Source organism: Myodes glareolus, chromosome X (genome assembly GCF_982192425.1).
Source record: "Myodes glareolus chromosome X, mMyoGla1.1, whole genome shotgun sequence".
Taxonomy (NCBI): Eukaryota; Metazoa; Chordata; class Mammalia; order Rodentia; family Cricetidae; genus Myodes; species Myodes glareolus.
The window spans coordinates 39468453-39485658 of record NC_142053.1 but is presented as its reverse complement, the minus strand read 5'-3'; the positions used below and the strand labels follow the sequence as shown (position 1 = coordinate 39485658).

General features: G+C 36.2%; 1 protein-coding gene across 11 annotated transcripts in view; it reads left to right on the top strand.

Annotated features, from left to right (window-relative positions):
• Positions 1 to 17206, top strand: part of Znf280c (zinc finger protein 280C) — a 53982-nt gene that overhangs the window by 30743 nt on the left and 6033 nt on the right. For all 11 annotated transcript variants that reach the window (XM_048439250.3, XM_048439247.3, XM_087903174.1 and 8 more), the window contains 7 exons: positions 978 to 1135; positions 1312 to 1412; positions 2020 to 2166; positions 7255 to 7386; positions 11313 to 11620; positions 12250 to 12387; positions 16453 to 16515. In XM_048439250.3, coding sequence (XP_048295207.1) covers positions 978 to 1135; positions 1312 to 1412; positions 2020 to 2166; positions 7255 to 7386; positions 11313 to 11620; positions 12250 to 12387; positions 16453 to 16515 — 1047 coding nt within the window. The remainder of the gene's footprint in view (positions 1 to 977; positions 1136 to 1311; positions 1413 to 2019; positions 2167 to 7254; positions 7387 to 11312; positions 11621 to 12249; positions 12388 to 16452; positions 16516 to 17206) is intronic.

Sequence of the window (17206 nt, the reverse complement as noted above, 5' to 3'; positions counted from 1 at the left end):
GTAATGAGTTCAAGGCCGGCTTGGGCCACATGAGACTTTGTCTCAACAAGCAGAAATAAAGAGTGTTTTGGTAGTGGTGTGAATAGGAGATGAAAGATCAAAGCCTCTGAGATGATTGGTTCTCTAAACTGATAAAATTATTACTCAATTATAGGATGGCTTTTATTGAGACTCACAGTGATTTGTTATAGTCAACCTAATCTTAAAATTGCTTTTGATTGTATTCTCCTACCATAGCCTCCCTAGCTCTACAATTACAGGTGTGAACCACCACACACACCAAAGTGTTTTGATTGATTGAGTTATTTTACTTTGAAATTCAGTTTGATAAAGGCTTTAAAATAGGTTTGCCCATTTATATCATAAGCTTTGTCATGGAAAGTCAAAGTTCCTTCTCATAAGAAGCCCATTTATGAGAATGTAAAACTGAGCAAATGGAAGGTGTTACAAAGATTAACACACTGCAAGAAAAATAATAATACTTTCTGCATTATAATTTTTGAGATTGTGACATATATCTAAGAGAAACAGTTTAAGGAAGAAAGGATTGTTTTCTTCATGGTTTCAGAGGTTCCAGTCCTTGATTAGCTGATGCCTGTTGCAAGATAGAATCAACATGGAGGAAGGATATAATGAAGGAAAATCGTTCACCTTCTGGTAATTAAGAGGCATAGGAAGTGAAAGGAGCAAAGTACCTCATTTTAGGGCCTGCATCCAATGATCTATTTCCCTCAGCTAGGCCCTGCCTTCCAGGGATGCTGTTTTATTATGACTACACCAATGAATTAATACATTGATTAGATCAGCGCCTTCAGGATCCAGTCACTTCCCAAAAAGCTGACTCTTAAGGCCATAAAGATAATATTTTGAATTGCAGTCATGCAACTACATTTTAAAATTTTAGGATCAGATAATTATTTGTGAACCTTTGTTGTTATAAATCTGCATTTTTGCACCTGTTTTACTCTAATTTATAGGTTCATGAACCACATGAAACATCACTTGGAGCATGAAAAACAGAACAGTGAGTCCTGGGAAAGCCATACCACATGCCAGCACTGCTATCGGCAGTATCCCAACCCCTTTCAGCTACAGTGCCACATTGAGAGTACACACACTCCTCATGATTTTTCTAGTAAGTGACAGTTTAAATGAATTTGATTATCTGTTTATTAGGGAACCTTAAGGACCACCTGTTTCTTTTACTACTCGTAGTAGTAGTGTTACTGTATTACTTGATGTTGTGATTTATACAAAAATGAATCTTGTTTTCATATGCGTGTGAAAATGGTATGTTTTTTTCTCTTTCAGCTATTTGCAAAATCTGTGAATTGTCATTTGAAACAGAGCATATGCTTTTACAACATATGAAGGACACTCATAAGCCTGGTGAAATGCCATATATTTGCCAGGTATACACATTGTATACTTCAGTGTTTGTTCAATATCTGCATGCCATTAAATAGTATTGTTTCTTTTTATTTCTGAAGCATTTAAATAAAATTAATTAGTATACTAAAATTGAAAAGCCTCTGTGTTTAGTGAGATTTCCATTTGTTGGGACTTGTTCATATTTTATATATGGGCTAGATTTGGCCTTCTTGGCCATAGTTCTCTGACTACTGTAATAAAAATTGTCCAACTGGAGAATGACAAAGATGGGCTTATCATACAGGGAAGAATACAGATGTTTTGGAAAATAGGAAATATTTGAGAACTAAATAAATATCTTTTGACCAGTGGTTTTTCAGAGTTTGAAGTGACTCCCAGTATTAAGACAGCAACATAAAAATAAACTGTCTCTGGCTTATCCTGAAAAAAGAGTAAGTGGGATCAGTGCTTGAAAATTTAAGTCAACATAAGGGATGATCGATCTGCAAAGAGAAATAAAATCTATGTTTTGAATTATCCCTAGGGCATAATGTTTTTCTAAACCAATGATATATCACTGCTAATGTGATGTAAATTATATGCAAATTATAAAATTTTATGTTGAACTTAAACTTTTTCTATTTCTAGGTTTGCCAATTTAGATCATCAATATTTTCTGATGTAGAAACTCACTTTCGATCATCCCATGAGAACACTAAGAACTTGCTGTGTCCATTTTGTCTCAAAGTTAGTAGAATGGCAACCCCTTATATGAATCATTACATGAAACATCAGGTGAGATTTAAACTTTCTTCATATTGTTTTATGGAAAAGATATACAGACTTAGATGGGTAATTCTGAGGTCCATAATCTGAACTTTCTTAAAGCTATCACTAGAAATAGGAACCACAGAATAGAGTGGAAAAGGAATAAATGAATGGAATATATAAGTTGCATATTTTGGCATCCAAGATTGCTAGGCATTGTGTCTTGTGGGTAATTTTGAAGATAAGAGGAAAGGATTTTAACTGAGAAAGCTTAAAGACTTAAAACCTTATGGTTTTGCTTTTCTTCAAATCTTTCTACTTACTAGTCCATTTTTTTTGTTGCTGTTATGAGAAGACAAGTATTTGTCATCAGTGACCCAGGGTGGTTTCTAGTGGTAGCTGCCAAAAGAGGAAACAGTTGTGACATTTATTACCAGATTTATAAACTGTGTCAGGGAACTATACTTAGGTTGTAACTTGCTTTCTACATGACTTTTGCTAGTTGTACTTTATAATTCCTAAGATACCAGTAGCAGTGCTTGTTCCTCTCTTGAGTTCTGATTTTGTATTCAACTAGTCTTTTCTTTCTTTCTTTCTTTCTTTCTTTCTTTCTTTTTTTATTGTTTGTTTGTTTGTTTGTTTGTTTAGAGACAGGGTTTCTCTGTAGCTTTGGAGCCTGTCCTGGTACTAGCACTTGTAGACCAGACTGATCTTGAACTCAGAAATCAACCCGCCTGTCTCCCGAGTGCTGGGATTAAAGGCATGCTCCACCACCTCCACCACCGCCCAGCCTCACCTAGTCTTTATATATCTCCTCCTTCTCTACTACCTTCCTCTTTCTCACCTATCCCCTTATTCTCAGTTCCTTTATTCCACTAGACAGTTTCATTTCTCTTTTTAATAGTTAGTTCTGGGTGGATTAATACAACTCTGGTCTAAGAGAGTGCTTTGAGGTTGGTGCCTGGTATTCTTTATCCTTAATCTCTTTCTTTATTCTTTCACTGTAATAAACAAAACTGGCTGAATCAGCAAACCTGAGATACTTATGGAAATCATTGATATCACATGAGTACTCTTTTTGTCTATTCAGGCATCTGTAAGACACTATAATGAACTGGATCAAATAATAATAAATATTTATTTCTCACAGTTCTAAAGAAGGGAAAGTCGAAAATCAAGGCACCAAAAGAATTGGGTCTGGCAAGGGCCTGCTTCCTAATTCACAGATGTCTGTGTTCTCACTGTGTCCTCACATGGCAGAAGGGGCAAAGAAGCTCTTTTATAAGGACACTATCCCACTGCCTCCATGATGTAATTACCTTCCAAACATTTCTGTCTCCCAATGAAGTTACATTGGAGCTCAGGAATTCCATATAAGAATTCATATAAGAAAGATGAGCATTCAGTTCATTCAAGTTTAGTATACCTAAGAGATAAACATTCAGCAGGAAAGAAAAAAAATCTTCATAAGACTTATCGTATATTTCTCAGCTATTTTCAGTTTGAATAATTATTCACAAAGACCAGAAAGCCAGAGCTGAACAGTTTTAGTCTTGTAATGGAAATTACATTATTAACACACTAACAATTATTGAATTTGTAGTTTGTTATTATTTTTTAAGATTTTTGTTGTAACATTTTCCTAAAAGGAATATAATTTTAGGAATATTAGTTTGTATAATGTTTAAGAAATACTAAAGTTTTTAGATATGCTAAATATTTTTCCTTAAGTTCTTAGTTGTAAAATTGCCAACTACTAATCACTTATTTTATAATAACAGTGATGCTTTTATGTCCATTTTTTTAACAGCTATCCTATGAAGGAAGTATGTGATCATTTCCATTTTATAGAAGGGAAAACAGGGGCTAGAGAGCTGGCTCAGTGGTTAAGAGTACTGGCTGCTCTTCCAGAGGTCTTGAAGTTCAATTCCCAACAACCACATGGGGTGGCTCACAACCACCTACAGTGGGATCTGATGCCCTCTTCTGGCATCAAGGTATTCATGCAGATAGAATATTCATACATAAAATAAATAAATAAATAATTTTTTTTGGAAGAGGGAAAACAAAGCTTTATAGGAAATAATTTGACCAATGTCACATTCTCCAACAAATGACAGCTAAAAGTTGATTCAGAGCCTAAACCTATCACTGACTCAAAATCCACAATAATAGGTAGGAAGACAGAAATTACAGAAAGTTAATATTACTTTTGAAAATCCTTTAAATTCATCAAACAGTATAGTGACTTGTCAAAAATTTCAGTACAGGGAACCTTTTGTGTTTCTTTTTTTAACCTTTGTAATATATCACTGTCTCTTTGGTTGGACATTATGGTATTCCTGTATCCTCATCAACCTTAATACCTTGCAACATACATATACATGAAAGACATTGAAAATTTAAGTTTAGTTAATTTTAATATTAGATTAATATCTCTAACACAGACCTCTAGGAAAATCTACTCTGAATGGAATGGCAGACATTTTAAACTCAATGAATTGTGCTCTGTGTTTATGGGTATTCTTCTATTCTTTTGCTGCCTTACTTGTATTTATTTAACAAATAATTTATAGCATATAAATATTAGGATTATTAAAATGAGAAAAGCAGCCTTTGCCCTCTGAAATTTGTACTATAATGTAGAAAGGTGTGTGTGTGTGTAATTTACATACATCAGTTAGTAGTAAATACAGTGGGAAGAAAGTGCAGGTGAATTAGGACTTCTAGATCTTTGAAGTGATATGTGCTATTTTTTACATGATTTGATCAAAGAAGGCCTCTCCCGAGAGGATAAGGCAATATATAATATGGCCATCAGAAAGAGAATATTGAGGTGAGCATGTATTTGGGATGTTGGAGGAATAGCAACAGTGTTAATAGGGCTAGAGGAAGCAGTAAAGCCGGGTGTGGTGCACACCTTTAATTCCAGCGCTTGAGAGGCAGAGACTGGCAGATCGCTGAGTTTGAGGCCAGTCGGGTCTACAGAAAAAGTTCCAGGACAGCCAAGGCTACACAGAAAAACCAAGTCTCAAAAAAACCAGGGAAGGGAGGGGGAAGGAAAGGGAAGGAAGGGAAAAGACAGCAGTAGGAAAGTAGTAGCTGAAGATGTGGTGATGGAAGTCAAGCCAGATGAAGTAAGACCTTGTGTGACAGAGTCAGGATTCCTGAGAGTAATTGGAAAGTCACCAAAGGATTTTTTTGTTTTGTTTTTGTTTTTTTTTTTCAAGACAGGGTTTCTCTGTGTTGCTTTGGAGCCTGTCCCTCCTCGAACTGTTAGCTCTTGTAGACCAGGCTGACCTCAAACTCACAGAGATCTGCCGTTATCTGCCACCAAAGGATTTAAGTAACTGAGAAATATATGTTTTTAAGGTCACCCCAGCAGTTGTGGAAAGGAATGACCATAGTAGGGGTTAAAAGATAGAAACAGGGAGAAGATAGGAACCTGTTTCAAAGTTCACACGTGGCTTTTACTAGTATGAATGGTAGCGGTGGTTGGAAGTAATGAAAAAACAGAAAGATAAGTGTTTTAAACATATTGCTAATAACTTACAGGTTGTATTAATGTGTAAGAAAGAGGAGTTAAGAGTGACCAAGTCTGTTGTTTGTTATGAGCTACTGTAAGAATTGAATTTTCATATACTGGGACATTAGAAAAATATGGAAGGAATAAATTTTTAAGTGTATAATAATTTTTTGAATTATTATTTCTACTTCCTTTTCCTCTCTCCAACCCTTCCCATAACCCTCTCCTCTTGTTCTCTCTCATTCATATCCTATTTTTCTTTTCTTGGTGTTACATCCACAAACATAACACGTGCACACCCCGAAATATATAACCTGCTCTAGCCATATAGTGTTACCTGTATGTATATGATCCAAGGATTGCTCATGTGGTATTGGATAACAGTGGGCGACCCTTTTACATGAAAGCATGTAGTATTGTGTTTCATTCTGTACATGAAAGAGAAGTTACTATTTCCTAGAGAATATATAAATTTGAATCGGTGATATATGAAAGATTCAGATTCCGAGTATTTATGACATCACTGGATATTATCTAACATAATAAAGCAGACACTTTACATTTATGTTGTATGTCAGTCTGAACATCATGAACAACTTTTTTATTTTGGTTTTTCGAGACAGGGTTTCTCTGTAGATTTATAGCTTGTCCTGGAATTAGCTCTTGTATACCAGGCTGGTCTCGAACCCACAGTGATCCTCCTGCCTCTAGCCTCCCGAGTGCTGGGATTGAAGGCGTGTGCCACCACCACCCGGCCATCATGAACATCATTTACTGTGCACCGGTAACTGTGCTAGATACTTTTGTATATGGTATTTTGGTTTTTCTCCATGATTATTTATTTATAAAGAAATACTTATGTGCTTGTGGACATACAGATTTATAAAAAACAGAACTATTTTATTTATTTTGCTTAAAATTTAGATATAAATATAAGATGTGTAATCAATGAGGTTATATACATAAATCCTGCAATTAACAGATATAGAGAACAGTACTTGGCTATAAACAAGTGACTTCATTTTCCTGAAGTTTTGTTTTGTATCAGCAAAGTAGTAATATGTGTGTTTGAATTCAGTCAAAGGATTATCAAACAGTAAGTTGGAAAGTTCTTTTATATTTCCATATGCATACAACTTAACCTCATAATATCTAACAATGTGTATCTGTTTAAATGTAGACCTAAAAAAAAACAAACTTACAAAATTACCTTCTCAGTTGCACTTCTCACATTTAAAGCACTCACTGTTCATTTGTAAGTGGTAGACTTCACAGTGACTAATGAAACTATAGAATGTTCTGTTGGATAGAACTGCCATTTCGAACTATATTACAAAACTTTCTTCACAGTTTCTGGTTAGATTTTCTTTTCATTTTTTGCTTTTTGTTTGGTTATTGGTTGATAGTTGTGTCTTTAGAATGTGGTGGTACATACCTGTAATTCTAACACTTGGGTGCTGAAACAGGAGGATCACAAGAAACCAACAAAGTATAACACAGAGCTTTCAACGGCAATTGGGGTGTATAGTGAGACTTTTCTCAAAAGAAACGAATTTTAATATCATTTCTAATAATTTTTATATAAACAGAATAAAGGAATTTATCGTTGCCCAAAATGCAGACTACAATTTTTGACCTGCAAGGAGAAAACAGATCATAAGTTAGAACATCGCACATTTATAAAGCCTAAAGGACTAGAAGGATTGCCTGTTGGAACAAAAGTGAGTATTAAATATGTTGTATCCTAGCATTTTGTCTAGTAAAATCCTTGACTGGCCAGGCAGTGGTAGCTTACACCTTTAATCCCAACACTCTTGGAGGCAGAGACAGGCGGATCTCTGTGAGTTCAAGGTCAGCATGGTCTACAGAGTGAGTTTCCTGACAGGCTCCAAAACTTCAGAGAAACCCTGTCTCAAAAAATAAACAAGTAAATAAATAGATAAAGTCCCTGACTGGATATGGTGGTGCATGCTTTTAATCCTACCACACAGTATGCAGAAGAAGCAGGTGGATCTATCTACATAGTGAGTTCCAGAACAGCATGACTCTGTCTCAAAAAAAGTGGGGGGAGGGAAGAAAGGAAGGAAAAGAAAAAAAAAAACTCCGGTCTGGGTATTGAATATAATATAAAAATATTGTCTACTTTTATTAAGAACTAAAGTTAAAGTTTTGTTACATTTTTAGTGTGTGTGTATTAGTACTTGTAGAAGGGCATCCGATACCCTGGGGTTGCAAGTAGTTGTGAGGTGCTACCCTACATGGATTATGGGTTCTGTAAACCAAACTCATGTCCTCTGCAAGAGTATCAAGTGTTAAGAACTGCTGAGTTCTCTTATCTCTTCAGCCAGGTTTCATTATTATGCTTGAAAAGTAAAACTTTTGACTGTTGTTCGAGTTGATTGACAGGTGCCTTGTTGAAGTGACATTCCTTTGTAGAGTTGTTGTAGACTGAGTCACTAAGTGATTTTACTGTTCTGTAGACTTTTTTATTTATTTATTACATGTCTCTACTGCTAGACTACAAAGCATTTGAGACTGGGAGTCAAATTTAATTTATCTTTGTAGTCCAAGCATCTATCATAGTGTCTTGAATATTATGACGGTGTTGAAGTTGATGTTACTGAATCTATTTACAGAGAAACAGGTTCTTTTCCTGAATAACTTTACTGGTTTTTTAAGGGTTGTTTATTGTGTATAGTGTTCAGTCTGCATATATGCCTGCAGGCCAGAAGAGGGCACCATATCTCATTACAGGTGGTTAATAAGAGCCACTTTGTGGTTGCTGGAATTGAACTCAGGACCTCTGGCAGTGCAGTCAATGCTCTTAACCATTGAGCCATCACTAGCCCCAGCATTACTGTTTTCAGTGAATAAACATACATTTGACTATAAATTTAGTTCTCTATGTTTGCCATATTTTTCTCTCTGGTTTCTTTATGTAAAGTTTGCTCCCAAATATTTGGTCTGGCACATGGATGGATAATCCAAAATTAAATTATTCCCAAGCTTTCGTGTTTGGCTTTTAGCACATACTTTTGTGAGTGTATCTGCTAATTACCTAAACTAATACAGAGCAATTGCTGTGAGCATCTAGAGTAAGAAAAGCATTACAGTGTAACTTCTTGCAACCCATTTATCCCATGTTGAGACTAGCATAGAAAATACTAATGTAAACATTGCAAAGCTCTCATATTTTCCATATTGTAATACAGTGGTACTAATAATAATATTTATGTCTTTTTTTATACATTCTAATTTATCCAGTCAGCAATCCAACAAGACAGGAGAGTAAGTTAGTATTATCCCTGTATTAGAGATAAAGAGAATTAATTAGATGGAACCAATTATTTACTTAAAATTACAGGAAGGGTTGAAAAGTGCATTCTTTATCTAATTATCCATTAATATTTCTTTACATATAAATGTTACCAATATAAAATTATAATATTTTAATAGCAAATAAACATCTAACTAAATTCCATTTAACTGGTAAGACCATTTAAAATAAATAGGAAACTGGGCCAGCGAATAAAGGTGCTTGCCTCCCAACAATGCAAGTCTGATTATCTGATTTCAATTCCTAGAACCCATATAGAGATAAAAATAATCAATTCCAGAGTTTTTCTTTGACCTCTACATATGCACTAAGTACACACACACACACACACACACACACACACACACACAAACAAACAAAATAAACTACTAAAAGTAGAGTAAATGGAAAATATATCTAATTGCATCTTATGGTTTACTCCTTTAAATAATATTTGACTTTTTGAGTCATACTGATTTTTTTTGTAATAGCTTGTTTAGAATATAATTCATGTACCAGACATTTTTCCATTTCAAGTGCTCAGTTCAGTGGTTTTATTAACATTCAGAGTTGTGAAAACATCCTATGCAATTTTAGACCATTTGCATTATCAGTAAAAGGAACTCTACATCCATTAACAGTGACTGTGTTCCAGCACCACTCAAAGCAAGATAGAATCTCTTCCCTATGAATTCTCTCATTTTGAGAATTCCATGTAAAGGAAATCATACAATATACAGTCTTTGAGGATTTATTTTATTTGTATAATGTTTCCTAGGCTCATCTGTCTTGTAGCATCTTCCAGTGCTTCATTCCTTCCATGATTGAACATATTCCATTGTGTGTATATTTTCATTTATCAGTTGGTGGTATTTGAGTTTTTTAGACTGTGGCAATGATGCTATAAATATTTTTGTGAAAGTTTTTGTGCAAGCATATGTTTTCATTTTCTTAGGAATATACCTAGGAGTAGAATTATGCACTCCTTTGCTAAGACTTAAATTTAGTGTTTATATCTTCTTTGAAGAGATACCTGCTTTTCTATTTTGTTATTTGCTTATGCTTGGAATGGCATATTTAAAAAGTCATTGCCAGGGCTGGAGAGATGACTCAGCAGTTAAGAACACTGACTGTTCTTCCAGAGGACCCAGGTTCAATTCACAGCACCCACATGGCAGCTAACAACTGTCTGTAACTCCAAAATCTGACACCCTCACACAGACATATATGCAGGCAAAACGTCAATGCATGTAAAATAAAAATAAATTTTTAAAAACATCATTGCCTTCAGGCATGGTGGTGCCTTTAATTCCATCACACATGGGAGGCAGAGGCAGGTGGATCTTTATGAGTTTCCAGCCTAGTCTATATAATAAGTTCCAGGACAGTCAATGCTATATAGAGAGACCCTCTCTCTCAAAAAAAGAAAAAAGTAGAAGTCATTGACTGACCCCAATCATATAAGAATTTATTTCTGTATTTTCTTCTGAGAGTTTTATAATTTTAACTCTTGAGGTTTGGTCCTTGATATATGTTGAGTTCATTTTTTTATGTTTAATATGAAGTGAGGGTTTTAATTCATCCTTCTAAATGTGAATGTCAGTTTTTACATCACTGTTAAAATGTTGTTGATAGAACTGTCGTTCCTGCCTATAAGTGTTTTGACACTCTTCTAAAACAAAGCATTTGATCACAAATGTGAGAGCCTGGAGAGATGGCTCAGTGGGTAAAATACTTGTACAAATGGGAAAACTGAAGTTTTAGAGCCCTAGCAATCTCTAAAATAAATGTGGGTAGGTGTGGTGGCCCAACCATAGTCCCAGAATGAGGGGGATGGGAGGGAGTACAGGGGATTCTGGGTGTAAGCCAGCTAGCTAGACTAGCCAAACCAACTAGTTCTGTGTTCAGGCAAAGAGGCCCTGCTTCAGTATATAAGGTGGAAAGCAATTGAGGAAGACACCTAGTATCAAACTTCAGGCCTCCATATACACAAATGTGTGAACCCACACACATGAACATATTTACACATATTAGATAACTTAATGTGAACCATTACAGGAACCATTACAGTGTTTTTTGTTTTGTTTTTAAAGATTTATTTTATTTACTTACTTATGTATACAGTATTCTGCCTACAGGCCAGAAGAGGGCACCAGATCTAATTACAGATGGTTGTGAGGCACCATATGGTTGCTAAAAATTGAACCCCAGTCCTTTGGAAGAATAGAGTTGCCAGTGCTCTTAACCTCTGAGTCGTCTCTCCAACCCACAAGCGGTGTTTTTAATGCCACTTCAATAATCTAAAAATACATCCTGACTTTGTTTTCATAGGTTACTATTCGAGCTTCGTTTGGATCTGCTCAATCAAGATCATCAAGTCCACCTTCTAGTTCTATTCCAAGCACGTCTCTTCAAGTATCAGCTCCAGAGTCTAAAAGTACAACTACTAAAATCAACACAAAAGTATTTGCAAATAAAAGTAAGATAACTAAGTGTCAGACAGTCTTAACTGCGACATGTAAGCCCAATCCAAGTAAACCAGGTACAGGTGCAACTAAATCCAAAGCCAAGTCCTCCTACAAGCAAAAGAAACAGCGCACGAGGAAAAACAAATTCAGTATTGCTCTGAAGAATTTGAGGTACTATCTTTATCCATTATATGATACTAACTTAATCTCAGAAGTTATATGTTTTGTTTTAATGACTTACCATGTCACATAACCTTCTTATACACTTTAATATAAAGACTAAGCAGATAAGAAAATGGTACATTTTTATAACTATCAAGTAGAATTTAATTTAGCTGTGTTAAGATTTTAATTTTTTTCATTAGTCTTAAACTTTATATTTTTACCTAATGACATTAAATTGCTTAAATAAGTCCTTTTTTGTTTTTTGGTGTTGTGTTTTGTTTTGTTTTGTTTTGTTTTTGCTTTTCAAGACAGGGTTTCTCTGTGTAACCATCCTGGCTGTCCTGGAACTCAATTCATAGACCAGGTTGGCCTTGAACTGACTGAGATCTGCCTGCCTCTGTCTCCCAAGTTCTGGAATTAAAGGCCTGTGCCACCACTACCCAGTTCAACTAAGCCTTTTTACTCTAGGGAAATATTTATATGTGTTAAACTTTTTGCGTTCATTTTTGCTTATTACTTCAAAGAAATTTTAAATTTTAGATATATTTGTTTGATAATCTTAAACATCTTTGTTTCAATTAATTGTTAATAAGAGTTTCCTTATTTGTGGTATGACTTTTTTTTGTCTCCATAAGATATCACCAGGGAATTCACACGTGTATTGAGTGCCATTCCAAAATAAAAGATTTTTCAAGTCACTTTTCTACATATATAAACTGTGATTTTTGCAAGTACACTACTAACTGTAACAAAGCCTTTACAAATCATATGAGGTAAGTTGAGCATGTTACCTTTCAGAGCTGGGGTGTAACTTCTTGGTATACCATTGCCTAGTGTGTGTAAAAAGCTCTAGATTCAATTCCTAGAACAAAAAATTTTGCCATCCAAGTTTGATGGCAAATGCCCGTGATCCCATCATTTGGGAGGTGAAAGTAGAAGGATCAGGAATTCAAGTTTATCCCAAGCTTTATATTAAGTTTAAAGGTAGCTTGGGCTTCATGAGACCCTGTATCGAAAATTGCTACCCTTTGAGGACTTTTTTGTTTGTTTGTTGTTTATTTGTTTTAAAGACAAAATTGTCCTATTAAAAGTATCTATGTCTCATCGTGGAAGTACAATTCTAGAAATACAGAATGTCTAGGATGTTCCTTATATGTTTTCAAATTAATAATTTATAAAACCAATGGGACAGAAGATATAAAACCAGTTAAATTTGTAAAATTAGACTGGCTTTATTAAATAAATTCTTTTTAAAATATATTATGTAAGTTAATATTTTGCCTGTTTGTGTATACATATGCACTGAATAGTTACAACAGTGCCCATAGAGACCAGAAGAGGGTGTCAGATTCCCTATGACTAGAGTCAGAAAAGATTATGAGCTGTATGGGTACTGGGAATGAATCCAAGTCCTCTGAAAAAGCAACGAGTGCTCTTAATTGCTGAGCCATCTCTAATCCCCAGGCTCCAGGGATTTTAATGATACTAAAGAACACTTATTTTCATTACCCTCCTTCTCTCTGACCTTTTCCTCTCTTTGCACAGCCATCTATCTTTTTCCTCATTCAATGAAAAGATCATGAGGCAACCATTGGGATCCTTTTTTATACATTGATTCAACTTCCATTATTTTGCTCTGATTAAGGGTTCTATGTGAGGGGAAAACTTCAGGGCCCACTTTCCTTTCATTTGGACCTCATTAAGTAGAGGCTTACTTTGTTCCTTCAGGATGGATTATATAATTTTTTTTTAAAGAATACAAACTATCTTTTCTCATTTTACATACCAATCCCAGTTCCTACTATCTCCCCTCCTCCCATTCCCTCCATTTATCCCCCACCCCACCCCCATCCACTCCTCAGAGAGGGAAAGACACATTGCTGTGGGGAAGGTCCAAGGCCTCCCTGCTATATCTAGGCTTAACAAGGCATTCATTCAAAGAGAATGAGTTCCCAAAAAGCCAGTACAAGCAGTAGGGATAAATCCTGGTGCAGCCACCAGTGACCTCACAATCTCCCCCAGCCATAGAACTGTCACTCACATTCAGAAGGTCTGTCTTTTTATTATTATTATTATTATTTATTCATTTATTTATAAAAAATTTCCACTTCCTCCCCTCCTCCCAATACCCTCCCACTCCCCCCACTTCCTCCCCTCCTCCCTCTCCAGTTCCAAGAGCAGTCAGGGCCTCCTGCCCCGTGGGAAGTCCAAGTTCCTCCTCCCTCCCTCCAGGTCTAGGAAGGTGAGCATCCAAACAGACTAGGATCCCAAAAAGCCAGTACACGCAGACGAAACAAGACCCAGTGCCATTGTCAATGGCTTCTCAGTCAGTCCCCATGTCAGCCACATTCAGAGAATCCGGTTTGATCACATTCTCGTTCAGTCCCAGTCCAGCTGGCCTTGGTGAGCTCTCATTAGATCAGTCCTCTTGTATCAGTGGGTAAACGCACCCCTCGCAGTTCTGACTTCCTTTTTCTTGTTCTCCCTCCTTCTGCTCCTTATTTGGACCTTGGGGGCTCAGTCCAGTGCTCCAATGTGGGTCTCCGTCTCTATCTCCATCTGTCCTCGGATGAAGGTTCCCTCCGATCCTGCCTTCCATCCGCTTCCCATCCGGACCCAGGGAGTCAAATCCAGTGTTCAAATGTGTGTCTCTGTCTCTATCTCCATCCATCGCCATGGATGCAAAACATTCATCAGTATGGTCATGGGCTAAGGCCAGTTCAGGCACCCTCTCCTCCGCTGCCCAGGGAACAATCTGGGAACCTCTCCTTGGGCCTGGGAACCCCTCCAGAATCAAGTCTCTTGCAAACCCCAAAATGGCTCCCTTAGTTGAGATGCACACCTCCCCGCTCCCACATCCATCCTTCCTCCCTCCCCTATCCCACTCCCCCAAGCCATCCCCAATCCTCCCCCTCTCCCTTCTCTCCAACCATCTCCCCTTACTTCCACCTTCCCACGCCCTGTGCACCGAAGTTTCAGGATGGATTTTTAAGCCAAAAAGCACTCAGACATAATTATATGTCAACTATTCCTATTAAAGTTCTGCCTCTTTTCAGCTAAATAAAGTACAATCTCTAAAAGTAATTTTCTTGAAGATTATTTTACTTGAGATAGGGTCTCTCTTATTGTATAGATAGCCCTGGATGACCTGACCTAAAATTCTCTATGTAGTCCAGGCTAGCTCAAACTTACAAGAGAACTGCCTACCTATCTCTTCTGAGTGCTAGAATTAAATATTTTTGTTACAATGCTTAGCTTTTCTTGAAGATTACTGTGCAAGATCACTGGAAGGACTTGACTACATATTTTGATGACTTCAACTTTTTTCATGGTCATGGTACTTTAGCTTTAGTATATATGCTTTTGACTTACTAAATTCTGTTTCTTGCTACCTTGGCATTGCCTCATTATATAAAATATTTATTTCAATTACTTATTGACATAGCTCTTGGGGCCTTGATATTTCTTTTTTTTTTTTTCTTTTTGAGACAGGATTAACTATCTGTCTCAACTATCTGTCTGGACCAGGCTGACCTTAAACTCACAAAGATCCACATGCCTCTGTCTCTTGAGTGCTGAGATTAAAGGCATGTGTACCCTCTTTCTAATCCAACAATTCTACAACACCAATCCATTTTCTCAGCTTTATATTCAGTGTTGTCTGTTTTGAATGCCACTTTTTTCTTCGACACTTTGCATTTCAAGTCATAGTTAGCATTGGTATCTGATGGAGGAGGATTATCTGTCTATTGTGTTATTTTCATTGGTTAATAAAGAGACTGCCTTGGCTCTCTGATAGGACAGAAAATTAGGTAGGCGGAGTAAACAGAACAGAATGCTGGGAAGAGGGCAATGGGGCAGACGCCATGGAGCCAGCCACCAGGTCAGACATGCTGAATGAGAGTTAGTCAGTAACTAACTCTCTAGAGATAATGGGCCAGGCAGTGCTTAAATGAATACAATTTGTGTGTTGTTATTTCCGGGGCTAAGCTAACTGTGCGGGAGCCGGGCAGGATGAAAAGCAGGCCTGCCCGCAACTCCTCACTACAGGTATCTTTGAATTTCTCTTATCCTTTTTGATTTCTGTCTTCTGGACTATTAAATCATGATTTATTCAATCAGCTCTTAATTCATAATCTTTAATTTCAGCCTATGTTTTTAAAAATACCTGTTTTGAGCTGGAGAGATGACTCAGTGACTGATTAAGAACACTTGGTGCTTGTTTTTCCAAGGGACTAGAATTAGGGTTTCAGCACCCACATGGTGGTCCATAACTATCGATAGCTCCAGTTTTAGGGGATTTGATGTTCTCTTCTGACCTCCATGGGCACCATGCAGTACACAGACATACATGCAGCCAAAACACTCATAAGAAAATCTTAAAAATAGAATAAAAAGTAAAGGGAAGAAAAAGGAAAGAAATGAAATGAGAAAAAAAATAAGAGGTGCCAACAAGAACAAGTGTTCTGCTCAAGGCCAATCCCTCATAATACCTTCTTACTATGTTATACAGTGGAGGGAACAAACTAGCTATCTTAGGTCTCTTCCTATAAGGGACACAAATCCTTACAAATGTGTAAGGATTCTACTTTTGTGACCTAATTATTTCCCAAATGGTTTCTTCTAATGCCATCACATTGAGATAAAGGGGAGGTTAGGATTTTAACATATTAATGGGTTGTTCAGATCATACCAGTATTAATATAACATCATTATTTCTGTCATTAACTTCTATTCAAAATTAAGAAATTAAGCATAGACTTGAAAATATGGAAATAAAATTAATGACTTATTTAGTAATAAAAGTAATAAAATCTTATTTGTCTTTTATCTATCAGCTCTCATAGTGACCACCCAAGTAAACAGTTTTATATTTTTAAGAAGCATTCAAGAGCACTCAGGTAATTAATTGATCTTTTTCTGTACTTTGTGTTAAAGAGGTGAAATTACATTTTTTAGCCAGATGTTGGTATACCTAATTAAATCTATACAATTGTCACTGGATATGATAGAATTATGTTTGTTATATTCTTAGAACAAAGAAAGGGCTAGTCTATCATATGACTAACCTCTGTTTCAATGATACCAGATATTGAATTGAAACTTTCATGAATTTACTCTGTAAAATGAAAATAAAAGTCTCTTTAGCAATACTTGATTGGGAATAAGTTTATTAAAATGCTATAATATTTGAAATTAATATATAGTATTTATAAATCTCAGCTTTATTCTTTTTCAAATATTCTTTATTTTATTATGTATGGGTGTCTTGCCTATATCTATATCTGTGCACCACCTGCATGCCTGAAGCCCATGGAAGCCAGAAGAGAGCATTGGATCCCCTGAAACAGGAGTTTCAGATGATTGTGAACCACCATGTGTGTTCTGAGAATTGAATTTAGTTCTTCTGGAAGAGCAGCCACTGCTCTTAACTGAGCCATCCCTCTAACCTCTCACTTTTACTCTTTATGAAAAAAACAGTATACAGCTTTTTATACTATACAAAAGACTGTTTGGTAACTGCTTATAAAGGCATTTGCTCAGAATCAACTAAGTATTATGGGACTTTTCACATTCTTCTGGTGGTTTTTT